This window comes from Erithacus rubecula (assembly GCF_903797595.1).
Source record: "Erithacus rubecula genome assembly, chromosome: 33".
Lineage (NCBI taxonomy): Eukaryota > Metazoa > Chordata > Aves > Passeriformes > Muscicapidae > Erithacus > Erithacus rubecula.
In genome coordinates this window covers 722,303-745,175 of record NC_136683.1, presented here as the reverse complement: position 1 = coordinate 745,175, position 22,873 = coordinate 722,303, and the positions used below count along the sequence as shown (strand labels likewise).

At 55.8% G+C, this 22,873-nt stretch overlaps 1 protein-coding gene across 1 annotated transcript in view; it reads left to right on the top strand.

Moving 5' to 3' along the window:
* The window catches only part of LOC306813838 (Fc receptor-like protein 4), a gene marked incomplete at its 3' end in the record, with an annotated part of 303,919 nt that overhangs the window by 38,234 nt on the left and 242,812 nt on the right, over nucleotides 1-22,873 (top strand). Inside the window, exon 5 of the mRNA XM_079329499.1 lies at nucleotides 7,239-7,517. Coding sequence (XP_079185625.1) covers nucleotides 7,239-7,517 — 279 coding nt within the window. The remainder of the gene's footprint in view (nucleotides 1-7,238; nucleotides 7,518-22,873) is intronic.

Genomic DNA, 22,873 nt, shown 5'->3' with positions numbered 1-22,873 from the left:
TTGCCTGTACTCGAGGCAGGATGGATCATACTGTCTTCCCTAGCAACCCTCTGACATGGGCCACTGGGACTTTGTCTCCATCTACTACATTAAGGCCTTCAGACTGGGCGGGACCTGCTCGGTTGGTGGAACCTCGAGTGTTAGCTAACCAAGTGGCTTTTGCCAGGTGCTGCTCCCAGTTCTTGAGAGATCCCCCACCCAATGCCTTCAAGGTGGTTTTCAACAATCAATTGTACCTCTCCACTTTACCTGCAGCTGGTGCATGGTAAGGGATATGGTACACCCACTCAATACCATGTTCCCTAGCCCAGGTGTTGACGAGGTTATTCTTAAAATGAGTCCCATTGTCTGACTCGATCCTCTCAGGGGTACCATGCCTCCAAAGGACCTGCTTTTCCAGGCCCAGGATGGTGTTGTGGGCAGCAGCATGGAACACAGGGTAGGTTTCCAACCATCCAGTGGTGGCTTGCACCATGGTTAGCACATAGCGCTTGCCCTGGTGGTCTGAGGCAGTGTGATGTAGTCAATCTGCCAGGCCTCCCCATACTTGTACTTGGACCACTGTCCACCATACCAGAGGGGCTTCACCCGCTTGGCCTGCTTGATGGCAGCGCAAGTGTCGCATTCATGGATAACTTGAGTAATGGCTGTCCATGGTAAGATCCAGCCCTCGATCTCGTGCCCACTTATAGGTGGCATCCCTACCCTGATGGCCTGAGGCATCATGGGCCCATCAAGCCAGGAACAACTCTCCCTTATGTTCCCAATCCAAATCTATTTCCAATCCCCCTATCTTTGCAGCTTCATCTACTTGCTGGTTGTTTCGCTGCTCTTCATTAGCTCTGCTTCTGGGGACATGGGCATCTACATGGCGAACCTTGATAAGTAGTTTTTCTACCCGATTGGCAATGTCTTTCCACTCGTCAGCAGCCTAAATTGGTCTTCCTCTACGCTGTCAGTTCGCCTCTTTCCATTTCTTCAGCTACCCCCACAGAGCGTTGGCTACCATCCAAGAATCAGTATACAAGTAGAGCTTTGGCCACCTTTCTCTTTCGGCGATATTTAAGGCCAGTTGGACAGCTTTAAGTTCAGCAAATTGACTAGATCCTCCTTCTCCTTCAGTAGCTTTTGCAACCTGTTGTGTGGGGCTCCATACAGCTGCTTTCCATCTCCGATTTGTCCCTATGACACAACAGGAACCATCAGTGAATAAAGCATAGCATGCTTCCTCTGCTGGCAACTGTTTGTAGGGTGGAGCTTCTTCAGCCCGTATCACTGGTTCTTGTTCCTCATCTGCAACACCAAAACTTTCACCTTCTGGCCAGTTTGTAATTATTTCCAAAATCCCAGGACGATTTAGTTTTCCAATCTGGGAACGCTGAGTGATAAGGGCAATCCACTTGCTCCACGTGGCACTGGTGGCATGATGGGTGGAGGGCACCTTTTTGCTGAACATCCACCCCAGCACTGGCAGTCGGGGTGCCAGGAGAAGCTGTGCTTCCATACCAATCACTTCTGAAGCGGCTTGGACTCTCTCAGAGGCAGCCAGGATTTCCTTCTCTGTAGGAGTGTAATTACCTTCGGACCCTCTGTAACTTCTGCTCCAAAATCCCAGGGGTCAGCCTTGGGTCTCGTCCGGCACCTTCTGCCACAGGCTCCGAGACAAACCATGGCTCCCAGCTGCTGAGTAAAGTATGTTCTTCACATCTGGTCCCCTCCTGACTGGGCCAAGGGCTACTGCATGAGCAATTTCCTGTTTAATCTGGGTGAAGGCTTGCTGCTGTTCAGGGCCCCAATGGAAATCGTTCTTCTTGTGAGTGACCTGGTAGAGAGGGCTCACAATCTGACTGTATTCAGGGATGTGCATTCACCAAAAGCCGATGGCACCTAGGAAAGCTTGAGTCTCCTTCTTGCTAGTAGGTGGGGACATAGCTGTAATCTTGTTAATAACATCAGTAGGAATCTGATGCCGTCCATCTTGCCACTTCACTCCCAGGAACTGGATCGCCCGAGCAGGTCCCTTAACTTTACTCTTCTTGATGGCGAAGCCAGCTTCCGGGAGAATTTGGATAATTTTTTCTACTTCCTCAAACACTTCTGCTGCTGTGTTTCCCCATACGATGATATCATCAATATATTGTAGATGTTCTGGAGCTTCAACCTTTTCCAGTGCAGCCTGGATCAGTCCATGACAGATGGTAGGACTGTGCTTCCACCCCTGGGGTAGTCGGTTCCAGGTGTACTGCACGCCCCTCCAAGTGAAAGCAAACTGAAGCCTGCACTCTGCTGCCAAAGGAATGGAGAAAAATGCATTTGCTATGTCAATGGTGGCATACCACCTTGCTGCCTTGGACTCCAACTCATACTGGAGTTCCAGCATGTCCGGTACGGCAGCGCTCAGCGGTGGAGTCACTTCATTCAATGCCCAATAGTCCACAGTCAGTCTCCATTCTTCATCAGATTTCCGCACAGGCCAAATGGGGCTGTTGAAGGGTGAGTGGGTTTTACTGACCACCCCTTGGCTCTCCAGCTCTCAGATCATCATATGAAAAGGAATCACAGCATCTCGCGTTGTCCTGTACTGCTGGCGGTGTAGTATTGAAGTGGCAATTGGTACTCATTGTTCTTCTCCCTGCAGAAGTCCTACCGTAATTGGATTCTCAGAGAGTCCAGGCAAGGTGTTCAATTGCCGGATGCGCTCTGTCATCACAGTTGCAATTCCAAATGCCCATCTTAGTCCTTCTGGGTCCTTAAAATACCTGCTCCGAAGGTAATCTATGCCCAAAATACATGGGGCCTCTGGACCAGACACAATAAGATGTTTCTTCCAATCCTTTCCAGTTAAACTTACTTCTGCTTCCACCAGGTTGAAGTCCTGCCATCCACCTGTCACACCAGCAATTGAAACAGATTCTGCTCCCACGTGTCTTGATGGAAGTATCGTACACTGTGCACCTGTGTCCACTAAAGCTTTATATTTCCGTGGTTTTGAAGTGCCAGGCCATCGAATCCACACAGTCCAAAAAACACGGTTCTCCCTTGCCTCACCCTGGCTAGAGGCAGGGCCCCTCTAAGCCTGTTGCTCCTTCTTTTCTGAGGCATACATCTTAGAAGTTCCCTTAAGAGGATCAGACATGTCATTATCAGTATCACGTTCGACACTTTGGCTGCGAGAAACAGGAGCGGCTTTCCTTTTGGTGGAACTTCCTCTTTCAATTTTTTCTTCCTTCAAATCCCACACTCGTTGTGCCAGAGCAGCCGTAGGCTTCCCATCCCATCTTCTCATGTTCTCTCCAGAATCCCACAAGAAAAGCCAGAACTCAGCTCGGGGAGTGTACCCTCTCTCCCAACTGGGGAAGTGTCTGCGTTGGATATCAGGGTTTCTCATCTGTACAGCTGAAATTTGGAGGAGGTCCTCCTTAATCTCCTCCCTAAGTTTCCAATGATTCTCTTGTATCTTATCTTCTAAGTCTTGCAAGCGTTTTTCTACAGGTGCAATTCTAGCATGTGTTGGGCCATGTACTGCATCCGCATATGCACGAAGCTTTTTTGCCATATCGAGTACTGTCTCATACACCTCATCTCTCTTCATTATCGCTAGGGCAGATGCATACTCAGGTGGCCCAAGCCGCACGAGTTTTCTCCACATCAGCAGTGTGCATGGTACCAGGTCTGGATTTCTAGTTGTTACGTCATCGGAAAAAACAATTTCTTCTACTGCCATTTCCCTGAGGCGTTGGACCCCCTGCTCTATGGTTTTCCATCAGGTCTGCTGCACATACAGGTCATCTGCACACAGATATCTTTGTGCCACACTATCCAGGACCTGTGCCCAGAGACTTTGAGGGTTAGCCCCCCTCATTACGCCTTGGTCGATAACAGGATCATGGGACAGAGACCCCAAATGTCTCGCTTCAGAGCCATCCAAAACTGTGGCCTCACCTGCCGCATCCCAGAGACGAACTAGCCAGCTGATAATAGATTCATCAGGTCTCTGGGTGTAATCTTTTCTTAATCCACGAAGATCCTTCAGGGAAAAGAACACATTATTGGTCTCTGCTCTCCCACCAGTTGTTTTGACTCCTAATTTTACATCAGGAGGTGTTGAGGGTCCCTCTCCAGCATCATCATCATCATCATCATCATCATCCACCAGCCGATTGGTCTTCTTGGTGCGTTTCCCACTTCTTGTACTGGTAGCCACAGCCATTGGTTGGGGCTTATTCTCCAGTTTAGTTGCTGGGTTTCGGCCTAGGGTGTTGGCAACAACCTGCGTAACTGGGATAGGAGATAATTTATCTCCCTGTTCCCTTTCCTCTGTCTTCTGCTCTATAGTGCCTAGCAGGGTGCGATATGCATGTGCCAGGGCCCAGCTCACTGTAATAATCCTTTTCTTTTTAGAACCATCCTGGCACTTCCCTTTTAAGTAGCTTGCAACCTCGATTGGATCCTGAATCTTTTCAGTTGGGAATTCCCAGATTATGGGGTGAGAAAATTCCTTTAAAATCTGGCCCATTTTCTCCCATTTGCCATTCCACTCAAGATTCCTCCTTCCGAGCTTGACTCCTAAATCAGGAGTCTTCCCAGTCCCTTTAGAAATCTCGGCCTTCATTCTATATAGACTGCAAATGGTGCAACAAAGACTTACCAAATTAACTGCCAGAAAGATAATGTCCTTAATATTCAGGGAGATCTGAATGTTTTCTAATAAAGATGTAACCGATTCAGAGGAGAGGAAAGGAAATAAAGGCAGGAAATCTTCTTTGCCTGCTTCTCCTCTAATAAATAACACAAACCATGATTTATACATTCCTGAAGCAGATTCCAACATTCTCATAAATCTCCTGTAAGCCATTTCAACCAAGCCTAGCCCGATGAGTATTTTTGTTAATATCTCTTTCATACAAAAACTACGTATTAAAGACATCACCGGAGCTATCTCCGGATGAGTAAACAAACCCAATGACCACAAAGGTATTAAAACTTCAAAGAAACCTAACAAGCCGACATACAAACAGGCTCCCACAACGAAAGGCATTATGGATTTAAGAGACGTAGCCATACCAACAGCTGAAAACAACATATTATTAGATAAAAGTTTTTTCCACTTTTTCTGGTGCTGATAATCTGAAGCTCATGAGTTCTTTTCCCCGTACAGGCCACCAAAAAGTATATCCAAGTTTAGGACAAATTTGGGGAAAAAAGAGCTGCAAAGGCCCCCCCCCCTCCTCCCATCCTTTTTCTTTTTCACAATTCCTTCCTTCACCGAGCTCAGAAAGAATTGTTCTTCAGGGGAAAATGGAAAAAACTTTTTTTTATTAACAAAAATACAAAAGAAACACTCCCCAGCCCAAACCCAGATGAGACGAATCCGGCCGGTCCTCTCTGGGAAGGGCGGCAGAGCCTCCCGAGCTGACCTCCAGCAGCGGCCCCCGAAGTCCAGATCCTCGTCCTCCGGAGTCGGTGCAAATCCCTGGAGTGGGGAGAAGGGAGAGAGGGGGAGGGGCAGCTGGGAGCAGGCCAAAGCAAGGCCAAGACAAGCTAAAGCAAACCCAAGACAAGCCAAAACAGGGGCACAGGCAAAACAGCTGGGGGGGGAAAAGGGAAAAGCGGCCAAAGCAGCCGGGGGGGGTGCAGCTGAGCGGATGGCAGAGAGCAAGACAGCCCAAGACCAAAGCGCAGCAACAACCAGCCGGAAAACACCGGCCTAGATAAAACAGCCCGAGGGAGGGGCCGGCAGCTGCAAGGAGAGGAGCCAGTCTAAACATCAACCCATAACAGGTGGCCATGGGGACAGGAATAGGGGAACAGGAATAGGAGAACTGGAATATGGGGTTGGGAACAGGAGGACAGAGATATGGGGTGAGGATGTGGCAAAAAGGAACCTTGGGCCTGGGACAGCTTTATGGACAGGGAGACAGGAATGAAGGGAGAGGGACAAGGGCCACGTCCCATGCAGATTGGGCATGGGGACAGGTGCTATGGGAATGGGATCACAGGCACAGGACCATGAGGATGTGGCCATGGGGACAGGTGCTGTAGGGCTGGGGGAGGTGACCTGTGCAGACATGGGGGATGCAGAATGTCCCCATGTCCTGCCTCAGCCCAGTGGCACTGAGGTGTCCCTGTCCTCAAAACCTCCATGCTACACCAGTGTTCCCGTGGGGACACTTTGGGAACAGACACCACAACAGGTCCCCCAGATACTTCTGTCCCAGCAGGGCCACCCCCACCCAGCCCTGTCCCTTCTTCCTTCCAGCCCAGACACTCGGCCTCACTGGTGAATCCTCGGGGGATGCCATGCCCCTGCCCCACTGTCCCCAGCCCCGTGGTGGCCCTGGCAGGCTGGTGTCCCCTGTCACCCGCAGGTGCCCAGAGCACCCAGCTCTTGGTGGAGCCACCCTGGACGCCGGTGGTGCTGTGGGACCAGGTGACACTGACCTGCAAGGGCTCGGGGACCGCCGAGGACACCACCTGGTACAAGGACAGGCGGCACTGGGGGCAGGAGGGACCCAACCACTGCAGTGTCACCAAGAGAGGGATCTACACGTGTGAGAGACCCAACAATGGGCTTAGCCGTCCTGTGAGGGTGTTAAACGGTGAGGAGGGACCTGAAATGCTCAGGGTGGTTCCCTGTTCGGTCTGGGTGGGCTCCACTCAGTGGGTGGCCTCACACCCCCCGTGAGGTAAAGCCTATACCCTGAACACAGGGGCATTCCAGCGCATCCCAGTGTGGTGGGACCCCCGTGGTGACAGGGTTGTTCCTGATGTCCCTGGACCTTCCCACACAGTGGACACTCCACCCAGATGTCCCCAGTGCCATGGGCACCCACTCTGGACCTGTCTCGGACTCCTCAGTGTGACGAGACTCTCCTGTAAAACAGAGCCACTAGTGCTGCAGGTGCCAGCACGGGCACTGCTGGAGGGGAACACGGTGACACTGCGCTCCCAGGGCTGGCAGGACAGCCCTGTCAGCAGAGTGTGATTTTAAAAGGACGAGAACATGCTCATGGGGTCCCTCTGGGGCACCGAGCTGCCCCTGTCCCCCCTGCAGCTGCCCCACAGTGGCCACTACCGCTGCGTGGGCTGGGTGGCCTCAGGAATGTCACTGTCAGCACTGGTCACAGTGACAGTGCATGGTGAGCACCCCCACAGCTGGAACCCCAATTTCCTGACACCCCCAAAGCCACTTCTCAGTGGACTCAGAGTCACAGTCCCCACCCCCATCTCATTCCCAGAGCTCAAGCCTGTCTTGGTGCTGGAGGGTCCTCCTGAGCTCCCCGAGGGGTCCCCCCTCAATCTCATCTGCCTCAGCACCCCCAGCCCCCTGCGGACCCCAGCCCCCCTCCTGTACCGCTTCTACCAGGACAGGGAGTTGGTGGGGGGCCCGCAGGGGTCCCCGCAGCTCCTGGTGCCTACCGTGGAGGTCTCCCACTTGGGGAATTACAGCTGCAAGGTGCGCTCCGAGGGGGGGGCCGTGCGGAAGAGCAGCGACCGGCTCGGCGTCACGGTGCGCAGTGAGTGCGGGGATGGGCATGGGGAGCCCCCACAAACTCCACTGCTCTTTTATCCCGGCCATCCTATCCCCCACCCTGCCTGTGGAAGCCATTCTCTCTGCATTCTTTCCGTGGTGCCCTCATTCCAATCTAACCACCCCCCACACCTTTCTGAGCCCATCACTTCCCTCTTTGAGTCCCTTCTTTCCCATCTTTTGTTACCTGTGACTGTCTGAGTCACAAAATCCAGCTCTGGGGTCCCTTCTCCCACACTGGGTTCCCCTTTTCTCCCCTCCTACTACACCTCTCCTGCACCTCCTGCTACCCCCCGACCATGTTGTCTCTTCCCACAGGGGTTCCGCTCTCAGGGGTGTCCCTGTTGGTGCAGCCCCTTGGGGCACAAGTGGCACTGGGGGACCGTCTGGTGCTGAGCTGTGTGGTGGCCAGTGGGACTGGTCCCCTGTGCTTCTCCTGGGAGCGGGAGGGCTCAGGGCCGCCACTGGCCACTGGTCCCCGCCTGGAACTGCAGCACGTTGGGGACAATGACAGCGGCCACTACCAGTGCAGGGTCAGCAACAGGGACAGTGTGTTGAGAGCCCCACACTGAACGTCACTGTCCAGGGTGAGCAGGACCCACAGCATTCCTGTATCCCAGCCACACCAACCTCACCGCACCCACGGCACACCACTTTCTGTAATGGCCACAAGGACAGGGCATGATACTCTGTGAGCAGAGCCCTCTGGTTCTGAGTGTACTTCACAGACTCCTGTATCATCCACATCCCCTCCCTGTGCCCTTCCCCACATCGGGTTCCAGCCCGTCCCCCCAGCCTCAGCCCTGTCTGTGTCCCCACAGTGCCCGTGGCCAATGCCACCATCACCCCCGGTCCCCCGGCACTCCAGGTACGACCAGGTGACCCCGTGACCCTGCGCTGCTCGGTGCAGGTGGGCTCAGCCCCTGTCACCTTCACCTGGCTGCAAACGGGCTTGAGGTGGCCCAGGGTCCCCTCCTGGAGCTTGGGGCTGTCGATGTGGGACATTCGGGCACCTACCAGTGCGTGGCCACCAACCAGCTGGGACAGGACAGGCACCACGTGTTCCGGGCACTCAGCCCAGAGCGGGCCCTGGAGGTGACACCACAGGGAACCACTGGACACCACTGGAGCACAGGTGGGGTCACTCGGGGTCACCGGGGTGTTCAGGACCCCCACTGTGTCTCCCTGTGTCCCCAGCAGTGGCTGTGAATATCGGCAGGACCCTCCTCTACTTGCTCCTGCTCCTGGCTGTCATGGGGGGCTGTCGCTGGTGACACCGCCGTGGTGGGTGACAGTGGGGGGCATGGGGGTCCTGGAGTGTAGGGAAGCCCCCAGAGTGGGGTCCGAGTTTGGGCAGCATCCAGGGCCCTGGTCTGGGGAAAACTGAGCCCACAGTGACCTCGTCTGGGGGTCCTGAGGGATGTGGGGGAATTTGGAGTGTCTTGGCCTTCAGGGCATCCCTGGGTGTGATTAGAGGAGCATTGTGGTGACACTGGAGCTCTTGGAGGGTTTGGGGAGCTCTTGGAGGCAATACATGGATGTTCAGGGATATTTTTGGCATCTTGGGGCAGTCTGGGGGGGTGCCCCTCCTTGCCAGGCTTGGAGTACTGGGACTCAGAGAGTTTGGACACCAGAGGCTTTGGGGGCACTGTGGTGGTGCAGAAGTTCTGGGGGGTTTAGGGGTTCTTGGGGTGTCCAGGGGGAATCAGGGATGTGGTGGGAATCGGGACTCAGTGGGGATTTGGGGATCCCATGGGGGGGTTGGAGCCACCCAGTTCCCAGGAAGGGTCAGGGCTCCTGGGGTCCCCACGGTCAGCCCCTCCCTTCTCCATGCAGCCACCATGGAGCCCCAGGACAAGTGAGTGGAGGGCTCCAGCAGGAAGTCCTCTTTTCCCATCCCTAGACACGACCCAGACCCCCCCTTATCCCCAGGACTCCCTGGGGAGGAAAAGGCTGTGCTGGACCCTCACGCTGTAGGCACTGACTGGGCAGGGGTGAGTGTGGGGGGGAGAGGGGACACATCACCCACGTGTGTCACCCCCACCCAGGCACTCCCACCAGGTGTCTCTCACAAGGTTTCTCCCCCAGGTGACCCATGTGGAGCTGCCAGGGCCCCACGGGTGACAACAGGACCCCAGTGACATCTACAGTGACGTGCTGAGACGCTGTGGGCACTGGAGGTCCCTGCCCAAGGGCAACCCCCGTGTGTCCCCCCAGCCACCCCAGATCCAGTAAGTGCCCATCCTGCTCAGGAGGGGGCCATGAATGGGAGGCCACATGTGGAGCTTCCCAGAGCTCCCTCTTCCAGTACTCCCAGTGCTCCCAGTACTGCCAGGGGCTCCTAATTCTCTCCCCCAATGTCACGGGACACAGAATTCTCATCCCTCTTATTTGACACAAAACGCAGATTTTGGTTTAAACCAGAAGAAATGGTTTCTGTTTGTTCAGCTCTGCCTGCACAGCTCAGGGCAGAGGAGGATCCTGGTCAGGTTGTTGAGCAGATCCTGGTTTTTGTCATTGCGGCAGTTCTGGGGCTCTCTCAGTGCCTTGGGAACAGGCACCAAATGATGAATTGCTGCATATCCGGACTGGTTCCCTCACAGCTGCCCCTGCAGGGGGCGTTTCCAGCCAGTCCTGCTCTGAAAACCATCACGGCCCTCACAGAGCCACTGCTTGGGCTACCACTGGCTTTTGTGGTTCTTGCAGGGCTGAGCAAACCACAGCCAGGCCTTTTTTGGCCACAGAAAGAATTCTCACCTTTGCAGCAGCTCAAAAGCTGCGAGAATCAAAGCCAAGGGGGCGGGGGAGCCTCAGGTCCCGGCTGTCACCTGGGGCTGGCCAGGGCAGGGCTGGCCAATGCCCATCACTGTGCACAGTGGCCAGGGTGAAAAGCTCCACAAAAAATTCTTGGCCAACAAAAATCTTTTTGAGAGCAGAGCTGGAGACAACTGAGCCCTAAAATATGCCCAATGTTGCCACAGCAGCACAAAAGCTTTGGCACATGCAGCAGAGCTGTGTGTTTGTGCACAGGGATGGTCTAGCAGCACAGCTGAACTTCAGGAACCCCTGCCCTGATTGCAAGAGCTCATTAAGGTCTGCAGCACCAAGAGTAGAACAGGTGCATTGGCCCAATCAGTTACAATTTCGCCCCATTTTGTCCTCCCATGGCACTGCTTCCAGCCTGAGCTGTTGCTGTGCTCCAGCTGCAGCTATAGAGCCTTTGAGGCTCTTGCTCTGCTCTCGCTCCTCTTCCTCTCCCCCTTCCTTCTCCCTCCTCTGTCTCCCGCAGCTGCTGTGTCATGACCAGCAGTGACCTAAGAAGAGCGGCAGGTCCAAACGTGCTCTGGAGCCCCTCAGGAGCCCTGGCAGTGTCAGTAAGGAGCACCTGCTTTCCTCAACATGCCAGGGGAATTCAACATTCCCAGAGCTGCTGTGCCAGGGAAGAAGGAGGAAAAGGCAGTGAGAGACTGAGGCTTTTCAGGAATCCTGGTGGAAAGGCATGAGAGGTGCTGCTGTGGGCCTGAGACCTGCCTGGGGTTTGGTGCTGCCTTCCTTGCGTTGCCATCAGAGAGAGCGGTGGCGGGTGTTGCACAGGGTGTGTGCCTGGGCCGGGACACTGCTCCGCTGCCACCAGGCGCCAGGATCCAAGCTGCTGCCTTCGTCTCTTCTGCCCGGGTGCTGCAGGTGCTGGTGCCGGGACCTATTGGTGCAAGGCGTGAGTTTGCCAAAGGAGCGATTTGGGCTCGTCACTCCCACCCAAGGCCGCCATGACACCTGAGGGGTTAGAGATGGCACCGGGGCACCCCCTGCTGGGCGGGAGTGCTCCCTGCAGCGCCCCCTGCTGGCTGTGGCCATAACTTGCCCAAAGATGAACAAACAGTCCTGAGCATGTTGGAAATTTCTGTTCTTGTCTTGGTATTTGTTCTGTTTGGTTCTATAAATATCCTAGTAATGAAGTGTTATTCTTTTTCTTTCATTTTTGTCTGGAAGCCCCATAATTTTAACAGTTATAAGAGGTTGGAGGGATTGGTGATCTTTCCATTCCGGGAAGCTTCCTGCTTTCTTTGGCAGACGTTTCTCTTTTAAAACAAGGCAGTTTCCAACTCCTGGGCTTCACCATGAATGGGGCAGACACTTGAAGAGAAGACACGGTCAGACACTTCACCACCTCAAGCTCTGCCTTTTAAGCTTTTTGGCAACCATATGTCCCTCTCCAAAGGTGGGACTCCTGTCACTCAGCCACTCAGGAGCTGGGTTTGGCAGAGCGTCCCACTGTCCCCAGTGTGCCATCGCTGACAGACTGACTGAAACATGGGGCCCTGTGTCACCAAAAACAAGGTGTGACCCAGCCCTGCCACACACAGGTGTTCCAAAATGTCTCAAGACATCTCACTTCTCCTGTCCCTGACACTCCACCATGTGCCATGGCCTGATGCCCACTGCCCTGGAAAAGGGGGAGTCTCTGGAACACCCCCAGGGCCTCTGTGACATCATCATGTGGGGAATGTGGCACAGGGGGGATTTGAGAGTGGGGAGAAGGGAATCCAGAGCACTGGTTTGAGTGGCAGCCCAAAATTCCAGAATCCCATTCATAAGACCTGAGAGAGCTGAAGAAAGAAACACCATCTCTGCCAGTTGAAGCAAAAAACTGCATTTTGGTGCCAATAAGAGGGCAACAAGTCCTGGGTTCCCCGGGCACTGGGAGGAGAGATGAGGAGTCGTGGGTCCACTGGGAGTGCTGAGAGGGGCATTGCAGAGGCACTGGGAGTACAGCGGTACTGGGAGAGAGAATGGGAACTACCTGAATGTACTGGGAGCAATGGAGAGGCACTGGGAGGGGAAATAGGGATCCCTTGGGGGTACTGGGAGTGCAGTGGGGAGGGAATGGGGAAATGTATGAGGGTTCTGGGAGTACTTGGATGTGGAATGGGGAGCCATACATGCAAGTCGAATGGGGGTGGGGAAGCCCTTAATGTTTCTGGGGGCATGGGGAGCTTTAGTGTCTCTGTGCTGCTTCACCCATGACCCCCCACTTGTACCCTTCTACTTGCGAATGTTGGGCTCCAATGGGAGCAGTGGGGGATACACATGTGTGGCTACCACATGATGGGGTTCCCCCAATACCCCCAGTGCTTCCAATGCAACCAGTGCCCCCAGTCCCAGCCATGCCCTGAGTGTCACAGCACATTTCCATAGATGTCCCCACATTCTCGCAGTCGCCCATGAGTTGCTGGCAGCTCTGCGTAGGTCATCTGGGGATCCTGGAGTGTGGTGGCACGGGAGGACACTTTGAGAGACACTGGCTGTGGCATTTGGGCAGGGGGACACTCATGGGTGACGTGTCCCTCTGTGTGTGTCTCAGCCCACACTCACCCCCCGTCTGCTTGGTGCTCACAACGTGGGTCTACAGCACTTCCTCCTCCTCTGGGGGGGCCGGGGGCTCTGGGAGGACCCTGAGGGAATAAAGGGGATGTGTGGGAGGGAATGGGAGATCCTGAGAGTTGGGTTCAAAGGAGAGAGTGTGGTTTGAGCCGCCCACTCACCTTCCTTGCTGCTTCCTGTCAGCTGCAAAGGAAAGAGGGGAGGGGTAACTGTGGGGTCCTCAGGGATCTGAAACCTCTCAGAAATCCTCAGACCTCACTGCACCCTCAATATCTCCCAGCAACTCAGAGCTTCCTTGGTGCCTCCAGAACCCCTGAACCACTCCAGTACTCTGGACTTCCTCAGCCTCTAGATGCTCAAGCTTGGCAGGGAGGGGACTCTCCAAATTCCTCCAGGATCACTGAAAGATTCCCCCAAATTCTTGCAAGGCCAACACCACCCTAAATCCCTCAGGTCCCTGTGCAAAGGTCCTGAGCGCTCAGCGCAGCCCATGGCAGGGGCTGTGGATTCCACCCCATTACCCCCACATTTAGGTGATTCCATAGCTCTGCTGGGGCCTCCATTGTCCCCTTTGTCACTCACTCATGTTAATTCTCCGGTGCCAGCCCACAGCTCCACCCACGAGCAGGACCAGAAAGAGGAGGCACCCGCCAAGGCATGCAGCCACTGCTGGGGACAGAAGGGACACATCAGGGTCACCTGTCACTGCAGAGGTCCTGCAATCCCAGTGACCCCATGTGACCTCACCTCTGTTCCAGTGTCCCTGTGGTGTCCCAGGCACTGTGGGGACAGAGAAAGGGGTGAGGCCAGGAGGAGGGGCTGGCACACTGTTGTGGGGGATGAGGGAGTCTGCATGGTGGCACCTGGAGACAGAGGGGCTCCTTCACACAGGACAATGCCCTCCTGGTGCTGGAGGTCATCATGTGGTGAGGTATGACGGCATGTGATGGATGAGGAGTGGGGGATGAGGATGGGATGAGGGTGAGGTGAGTGTGGGATGAGGGATGCTGTGTCCAAGGATGGGGATGGCCATCACCTGGTGGGGGACATGGAATGGCGAGGGTGGGATGTGATGAGTGCCATGAGGGACATTAGCAGGGGCATCTAACCCAGTGCCAAGGGTCTCAGTGCACTTGGAGGGTCACACTCAGTCGGGAAAATGTGATCTGATATGGAGTGTGGGATGTGACAGCTGGGTTAGCGATGCACAGCTTGGATGTCCTGGGTGGGGACACCTGGAGGCAGACGTTCCCAGTTGCTCTGGTCTGTGACACCCAGTGGTGGAGGCTGTGAGCTGGGCTGGGCTGGGCTGGGACTGATGTGGGGGGGATGAGGTGGAATTGGAATGTGTGGAATTTGGGATGCTGTGGATAGAGTCACCCCCACCCCAAGGGTCCTGCTCACCCAGGACTGTGATGTTCAGTGTGGGGCTCTCGACCACATTGTCCCCGTCGCTGACCCGGCACTGGTACTGGCCGCTGTCATTGTACCCAACATGCCGAAACTCCAGGCAGGGGCCAGTGTTCAGCAGTGACCCCAAGCCCCCCCAGTGCCAGGAGAAGGACAGGGGACCTGTCCCCATGGTCACTGTGCAGCTCAGCACCAGGTGGTCCCCAACTGCAACCTGTCCCCCGGGGGGCTGCAACAGGGACACCCCCGAGAGCGGGACCCCTGCAGGGGGACACAGGAGGGACTGGGGACATGGGAGGTGTGGGGGAAACCAGGGAGCAGTGAGGGAATCAGGGAGGGGGAGGTTAAGAGAGGGGTGGGGGGGATCCCAGTGAGGAAGAAGGTGGTTCGGAGACCGGGGGGATACGCATGGAAAAGGTTGAAGGGAAGATTATGGGGACCCAGAAAAGGATGGTAGCACCTGTGGACAATGGAGGGACCCCTACAATGGATGAAGGCAACATGGAAAGCAATGCGGGGACACAGGGAGGGAGCTGAGCAGGGTGGCACACAGAGGGTTGAGCAGGGATGAGAGATTTCAGAGGGCTGTGGGGCCTCCCCGTGCCCATTCCTGCACTCACTGTGCACCGTGACGCCGAGCCGGGCGCTGCTCTTCCGCACGGCCCCTCCCTCGGAGCGCACCTCGCAGCTGAAATTCCCCGAGTAGGAGACCCCCACGGCGGGCACCAGGCGATGCATGGACCCCTGCGAGCCCCCCACCAACTGCCCGTCCCGGTAGAAGCGGTACAGGAGGGGGGCTGGGGGCCGACGGGTGCTGGGGGTGCTGAGGCAGCTGAGATTGAGGGGAGACCCCTCGGGGAGCTCAGGGGGACCCTCCAGCGCCGGTACCTTGAAGAGCTCTGGAAAGGAGATGGGGGTGAGAACTGTAATTTTGAGTCTACTGAGAAGTGTCTTTGGCGGTGTCAGGATATTGGTGTTCCAGCCGTGGGGGTGCTCACCGTGCACTATCACTGTCACCGCTGTTGGCAGTGATGTTCCTGAGGCCACCCAGCCACCGCAGCGGTAGCTGCCGCTGTTGTGGATCTCCAGGGGTGACATGGAGAGTTCGGTGTCCTTGAGGGACCCCCTGAGATCCTTCTCGTCTTTGTAAAACTGCACCCTGGTGACAGGACTGGCCGGCCAGCCACGGCAGCGCAGTGTCACCGTGTCCCCCTCCAGCAACGCCCCTGCTGGCACCTGCAGCACCAGCGGCTCTGTGGGACAGGAGGGTCCCATCACACTGAGGAGCCTGAGGCAGGTCCAGAGTGGGTGCCCATGGCACTGGGGACATCTGGGCGGAGTGCCCACTGCACAGGAGGGTGCCAGGGACATCAGGAGCTGTCAATGGCACAGTTGTCACCATGGGGGTCCCACCATACTGGGGTGTGCTGGGATGCACTGGGATGTTTTTGTATGGAGGGGACAGGCTCTGGCCACTCAAGGGGTGTGAGGCCACCCATGGCGTGGAGCCAACCCAGACCTATCGGGAAACCAGTCTGATCATTTCAGATCCCCCCTCACCGTTTGACACCACAAGGAGGGGGCTGATCCCACTGCCGGGTCTGTGACGTGTAGGTGCCACTCTCAGTGACAGTGAAGCTGTCGGGTCCCTCCTGCCCCCAGCGCAGCCCGTCCTTGTACCAGGTGGTGGCACCGGTAGTCCCTGAGCCCAGGCAGGTCAGTGTCACCCAGTCCCACAGCACTGCCCTCGTCCAGGGGGGCTCCACCAGGACCTGGGGGCTCTGGGCACCTGAGGGTGACAGGGGACATCAGCATGGCAGGGCCACCACGGGACTGGGCACAGCAGGGCAGGGACATGGCATCCCCTGAGGACTCACCAGTGAGGCCGAGGGTCTGGGCTGGAAGGGAGAAGGGACAGAGCTGGGTGGGGGTGGACCTGCAGGGACAGCAGCATCTGGGGGACCTGGTGTGGTGTCTGTCCCCAGACTGTCCCCATAGGAACACTGATGCAGCACGGAGGTTTTGAGGACAAGAACACCTTGGTCACCATGGGCTGAGGCAGGACATGGGGACACTGTGGACACCCCATGTGTGCACAGGTCATGTCCCCCAGCCCTACAGCACCTGTCCCCATGTCCACATCCCCATGATCCTGTGGCCATGATCCCATTCCCATAGCACCTGTCCCCATGTCCCATCTGCATGGGATGTGGCCCTTGTCCCTGTCCCTGCATCCCTGTCTCCCTGTCCCTGTCACCATAGCTGCCTCAGCCCCCAGGTTCCTTTGGCCAGATCTTTGTCACCACATCTCTGTCCCCCTGTTCCCATCCCCACATCCCAGTTCCCCTGTTCCTGTCTCCATGGCCACACCACGACTCTGGTCACACTCAGGTCCATGCCCATGCCCTGGCTCTTCTGGCCTTGGGGACCTCAGGGGACCCCACAGCCCACTGTGCACCCTCCCCACCACTCACTGCCTCACCAGGGCCCATCCCCAGGGTGTCAGGCCCGTGCCCGGGGCACTCACCCCACAGGAGCAGCGCCACCTTTCTGGCCATCCCGGTGTCATCGGCCATGGGCACTGGCTGTCACTCCCTGATGTGGCCACCTGTGCCCTGGCTAATGGCTCTTGGGATGAAGGGGCAGGAAGTGAGGTCAGGTCTTATCTCACTGTGTTGGTGGCCCTTGGTGGGGGCAGGGTGGCCACTAAAGAGGGACACGTTGTGGGCATGGTGGGGACAGGCTGGGGACAAGGCTGGGTGGCACAGGACATGAAGTTCTCAGGAGTGGAGAGCTCAGAGAGTGTGGGGAGCCAGGGATTGGTGTCCAGATAAATGGGGGAGTTCTCATGTGTTTAGTGGCTTCAGACTCAGGGATGAGAGTCGGGGAACAACGTGTCCTCAAGGGGTTTGTGACCATGGCATGGATCCCAGGGATGGGGGTCCCAGAGTGATGCTAAGTAAGGAATGAGGGTTCCATTGTTGGGTTCCCAGGGGAATGGGGGTGCCAGGGATGGGCAGTGCCTGGGTGTGCCCGTGGGGCACAGCTCCTTCCCTGGGTGCCTCAGATTTTGGGGCGAACCAGGGCTCAGTGCTGGGGTGCTCCTTTACTGGCCAGGCATCACCTGGGGGTCCTGGGTAGTCCTGCTTCTATGCCCTTCCCTGGCCTTGACTTTTCCCTCTCTTTATTTCTCAGTTTTCCTTACTTTCTTTACTTTTGTGCCATGCCTCCTCACCCCCAATTCCTGGCTCAGAATGCCTGAGGAGGACCTGAGCAGGGAACAGGTTAGGTGAAGCCCAGAGAGGGAGCAAAGGAGCTGAGGGGTCTGCAGGGAGGGTTGGTGAGACTGTGGGGAATTGGGGTGCCCACTGTGTCCCCCAACACTTTCACTTTCTCTCCCCAGTAGCAGAAGAAAGAGGCTGTTTGTGCTGAGAGTCACACAGGGGCAGGTTGTGTTCTGAGGGGCACATCCAGGGGGTCCTGTCTGAGGGGATCCTGTCCACGGAGACACATCCTTCCCAAGAGGCTCCAGTCCTGGGGGATGGTGAATCTGGGGATTTCTGACTTCCCTGTTCTCATTTGTCCCCTGTAGGATCTGAGCCAGCAAGAGCAGCTGGGGAATAGAGCCCCAGGCAGGAAGGAGCTCCCAAACTCCTGCTCCTTGAAGCCAGTGGCCATCCAAGTGTGGGGCCAGCCATGGCCCAGCCCCAGTGCCCAGGGATGGGCATTGGCCAGCCCTGCTCTGGCCCTGGTGGCAGCCAGGACCTGAGGCTCCCCCGCCCCCTTGGCTTTGATTCTCGCAGCTTTTGAGCTGCTGTAAAGGCGAGAATTCTTTCTGTGGCCAAAAAAGGCCTGCCTGTGGTTTGCTCAGCCCTGCAAGAAGCACAAAAGCCAGTGTGAGCCCAAGCAGTGACTCTGTGAGGCCCTTTGATGGTCTTCAGAGCAGGGCTGGCTGGAAACCCCCTCTGCAGGGGCTGCTGTGAGGGGAACCAGTCTGGAAATGCAGCAATTGATCATTTGGTGCTTGTCCCCAAGGCACCGAGAGAGCCCCAGAACTGCTGCAAAGACAACAGCAATCTGCTCAACAACCTGATCAGCTCCCTCCTCCTTCTTCCTGCCTTGCTTTGGGTGGCAGTGGCCAGATGCCCCCACACCCACTGGTCTCTCTCTGCCCTCTGCAGCTGAAGAGGGAGAGAAAATTGAACGAAAGGTTCCTGGTTTGAGACAAGCACCAGGACAAATGACTCATCAAATCCTGCCACGGGAGAAACACACTCAGAATCAGAGATTTTCATTGAATTTATTGCTGATAAGATCAGAGCAGGATAAGAAGTCAAATAAACCCTTCTTAACACAAACTTCTTTCCAGGCTCTCCTCTCTCCATCTGCACAAGGAGTTGGGAATGGGTTCGCGGGCAGTTCAGCAAAGTTTTTTTTTTGATGTTGTTCAGCCAGTGTGGGGTCCCTGCCTTTCAGGGAGACCCTTCTCCAGGGACTTCTCCAGCACGAGTCCTTCCTGTGGGCTGCAGCTCTGTCCCAAGTGCACCAGCAGGGGCTTCCCACGGGTTCACAGCCCCCTCGGGCACCCCCTGCTCTGCCGGGGGCTCCTGCAGGGCTGCAGGGGGGTCTCTGATCCCCAGGGACCCCCACGTGCTGCCAGGGAATCTTTGGAGCCCCTCGTGCCCCTCCTTCCTCCCTGCAGGGCTGTGTCTCTCGCAGCCTCGGGCTCCTCTTGGCTGCAGCAATTCCATCTCTGCCACCCCTTGGATTTGCCCTTCCCAGCTTCTGGAGCTTCCACACCCACCCCCCTGCCCTCTATCCCATATCTGCTCCAGGACATCCCGTGAACCCCAGGAGCTGCTGGGGGAGCTGCCTGGAAATAGTCACTCCCGACATGTCACGACAGTGCCTTCGGGCACATTGTCACAATGGGCTCAGACACATCCCAGCCATCGGTTCCATCACATTGTGACAGTCAGCTCAGGGACATTGTCACACCTCCCACACTCCATGACAGAGCTGGCACTGAAGTGCCATGGCAGCCGCAGCTGCCGGCACAGGGTCCCGGTCCCTCTGTGCCGGGGGCTCCTCTCGGGGGTCCCACCTTCCCCCTCCGTCGGCAGCTTCACCCACCGGGATTCCCGTCCATCATTCCCAAGGTCCCCCCCTGGGGATATCAGCTGGGATCTCCCTCTAATCCCCAACCCCTCCGGCCCCTTCTCTCCTGCCCCCGAGGGTCCAGAGCTCCTCCCTGGATCAGTCAGTGTTCAGGGAGAGCTGAGTGTGGGGTTTTCGGATCCCTCACATCATCCTTTCCCAAACGGCAATAACACCAGCAGCCCCATTGTGACCCTTCAGGATGTGCCTTAAGATCCTAAAGGGATCCCCACCCTCCATCACATACTAACCAAAGACCACCAGAATCATCGCCAAGTACTTGATCTGGGACCTCATGTAAGACTGTGCCTGAATCCTGAGGGGTTTTGGGGAATGGCTGTCAGTGCAGCATCCCAGAATCTCTGGGAGCAGGGACTGGCTGTGTGCCCTGGCCACCCTTGGGAATCCTTCCCCCTGTATCCCAGCCTGGTGCCACTTGCACCATACTTTCCCTTCCTGCCTTGCCCCAAAACCAGAGAACAGGTCCCCACGGCTTCCCCAGTGCATCCTGCATTGCTCTGGGCTGCCTTGGTGGCCAAGTGGGCATCTCAGGCAACCTAGGGAACACTGGAGCTGTTGGGGTCTCTGTGCCACTGAGCTCCTTTCTTTGTGCTCCCCAGCATTTCTCCAGTAGAAGCCTCAACCATGTCTCATCATTGGAAAAAAGGAATATGAGAGAGTCAAGGAATCATCTCAAGCCCCAACTATTGTGGAGCACTAGGACAGGCTGAAGACCCTGAAAGCCAGACAGGATGATGATTTTGTGGGCATCTCCCCTCCTGCTTGTTGGCATCTCCTCCTTTTCATGCTCTGCAACTGGGTTTGAGGGGTGGTGACTTCAAAAAAGGGGTCCCTTTTGTCCCTCATGTTTTGGGGTACAGGGGAGGCTGCAAGGCTCAGAGCTGGACAGTATCCCTGGAATTGAGCCCAGCACTCTCAGGCTTCCAAGGACATGGGGTGTCAGCCCAGAGCTGTGGGAAGGGGTGCCCATGGCCGTGCCAGGTCTGCAGGAGCCCATCATGTCCCCACTCTGTGCCAGGAATGTGACACCTGAAGCGTTACCCCTGCGAGCCCTCGGGATGGTGCCCAGGATTGGGCAGCACTCTCTGTCCCCGCAGGAAGCCCTGAAAAAAGGCCCAGATGGAGGAGCAGAGAAAGGCAGAACTAGAGGATGAGAGAGACCATCGGAGACATGTGAAGGAGGAGGAGCAGCAGGAGGAGAAGAAGCTGCTGCAGCGGGTGATGAGGATGAGGCTGGAGCAGGAGGAAGAGATGCAGGAACTGAACCTGGTAGGGCCATCACTCCCTGCTGTCACCTGGCCCTGTCTGAGCCTCTCCTGGTCTATGTGCTCCCAGCTCTTCCTCTTCTTCCCCTGCCCTCCCATCTCCTGTGTCCCAGTGCAGCTCTGAGCCAGAGACACCTCTTGTCCCCTCAGCTGTTCCTCAGTTCCAAGTACAACATGATCTGGGACAAGCAAGTGCTGGAGAAGCGGATGATCCACAAAGAATTGGCAGAGGAGGAGAAGTGCCTGGTCAAGATGTTTGAAATGGAGTGGGAGAAGGGCATGGAGGTGCAGGAGGAGCTGGAGTGCTGCAGGAAGCAGGAGCTGATCAGGTGGGCAGAAGGCTCCCTCTTCCCCAATGAGGCATCCGACCCATTCCAGCCATACCAGCCCTGTCCTTGCAGCATTCCCATGATGGGCAGCAGGTTGGGTCCAGAGGGAACCCTTCTGCTCTCGTACTCCCACAGCCAGGCAGCACATTGTGAAGCATATGGAGCAGAATGCAGAGGAGCGAGCGCTGAGGACTGAGGATCTGTACCAGGAGGGCCAGAGGCAGCTGGAGTGCCTGGAACAGATGAAGAGGGAGGAAAGGGAGGTGGGAGCAGGGAACGGGCAGCTTCAGGGAGGTTTTCAGGAAGTGAGAACAGCAGCCAGCAGGATTAGAGCTCTGGTCCCATGGGGGTTTAGTGGCATCCTTGGGAGGTGGCCCAAAGCCTCTCTGCCCTGAGTGAGGAGCAGGAGGAGGGAGCCCTCAGGAGGGCCTGCAGAAGCTGTCCTGTGGCTCTGTCCCACACCCTGGGACTCTGTCCCAGCCTTGGGGTCTGTCCCATCCTTGGACTCTGCTCCTTTCTGTGGATCTGTCCTCCTTAGGAGCACTGTGCTGCCTTGGAGGCAGAGCATGAAAAGCTGCACCTGGAGAAGGAGCAGGAGCTGGCTGAGCATGAGGACCAAGGGATGTTTGTAGCAGTGCCTGGTGCTTGTCATGGTGCTGCAGGGTGCTGGTTATCGCACCCTGTCCCTGCACCTGTGTCATGGGGCCACGATCTCCACATACAATAGTCCATAAATCTCCCCCCCTTTTGGCCAGAGACCACTCACTTTGGAAAAGGACTATAAAAGGTGACTTTCCTAAAAAGAATTTGAGATCTCTTTCTCCCCAATGGATTGAAGACGCGTCTCATGGGATGACCATGAGGATGCGTCCCGTCTGTTGGTAGCTGTATCCCATTCTTCTCTCTCTCTCCCCTTTTATCTCTCTCTCTCTCTCTATTGTAAAGCTTGATTTTTCGCATGCAATAAACTGTATTACTGCTTTCTGCTAAACAAACCTGAGTCTCTTGCTTTTGTCTTTTTGCACCCTGGGGTCGAACAAACCATCACAACTCTCACTCAGGTTGTGTGGATTGTGACAGGGGTGCGGGGGACGCGGAACCAGTTGCGAAGGGACAGCGAGGGGATTAGCCAGACACTCAATGTGATTGATAAAGAATAATCCAACTTTATTGAGAGCATCAGACAGTTTTATAGCCCAGAATAGCATAAATCATCATTATTCATATTAGTACAATCTTATTGGTTTTTACTATATACGCCTTCTCTTATTATTGGTTATTGCAAGTGTGAGATAATCATGCCTACTGAATTTCTAGCCAAAAAGTATATGTGATATCTCGCTGCTCATCTTGGCTGCTACTTCCCTTATACTTATTGCTATATAGTATCCATCCCAGGGTTATATTTCGCTAGCTACGTGCTTCCCTGGAAGTTAAGACCTTCATTGAACAATGGACATATGTATTACTTATCAACTAACTCTGCAAATTATGCTAGCTGTATTGCTTTTGCAAAAGTCTCTTAAAAGCAAACACAGCTGCTTAGCAAAATCTGCTTACTAGCAAGGCCTAGCTACTACTTAGCAGGAGCTGCTCTCCTGCAACAAGGCCTTAGCCGAGCCATATCCACAGTTGTGTCCATGGCTTTCTAAACAATTCTCAACACAGGGGCGTCTGCAGGAGCAGCCCTTGGAACCAGGGGATGTCCTGGAGTGGTGCTGGCAGAGCCAAAGCCACAGCCAAGGGCTTCCATAGTTGCCCCAGAGGGAAGCCCAGCA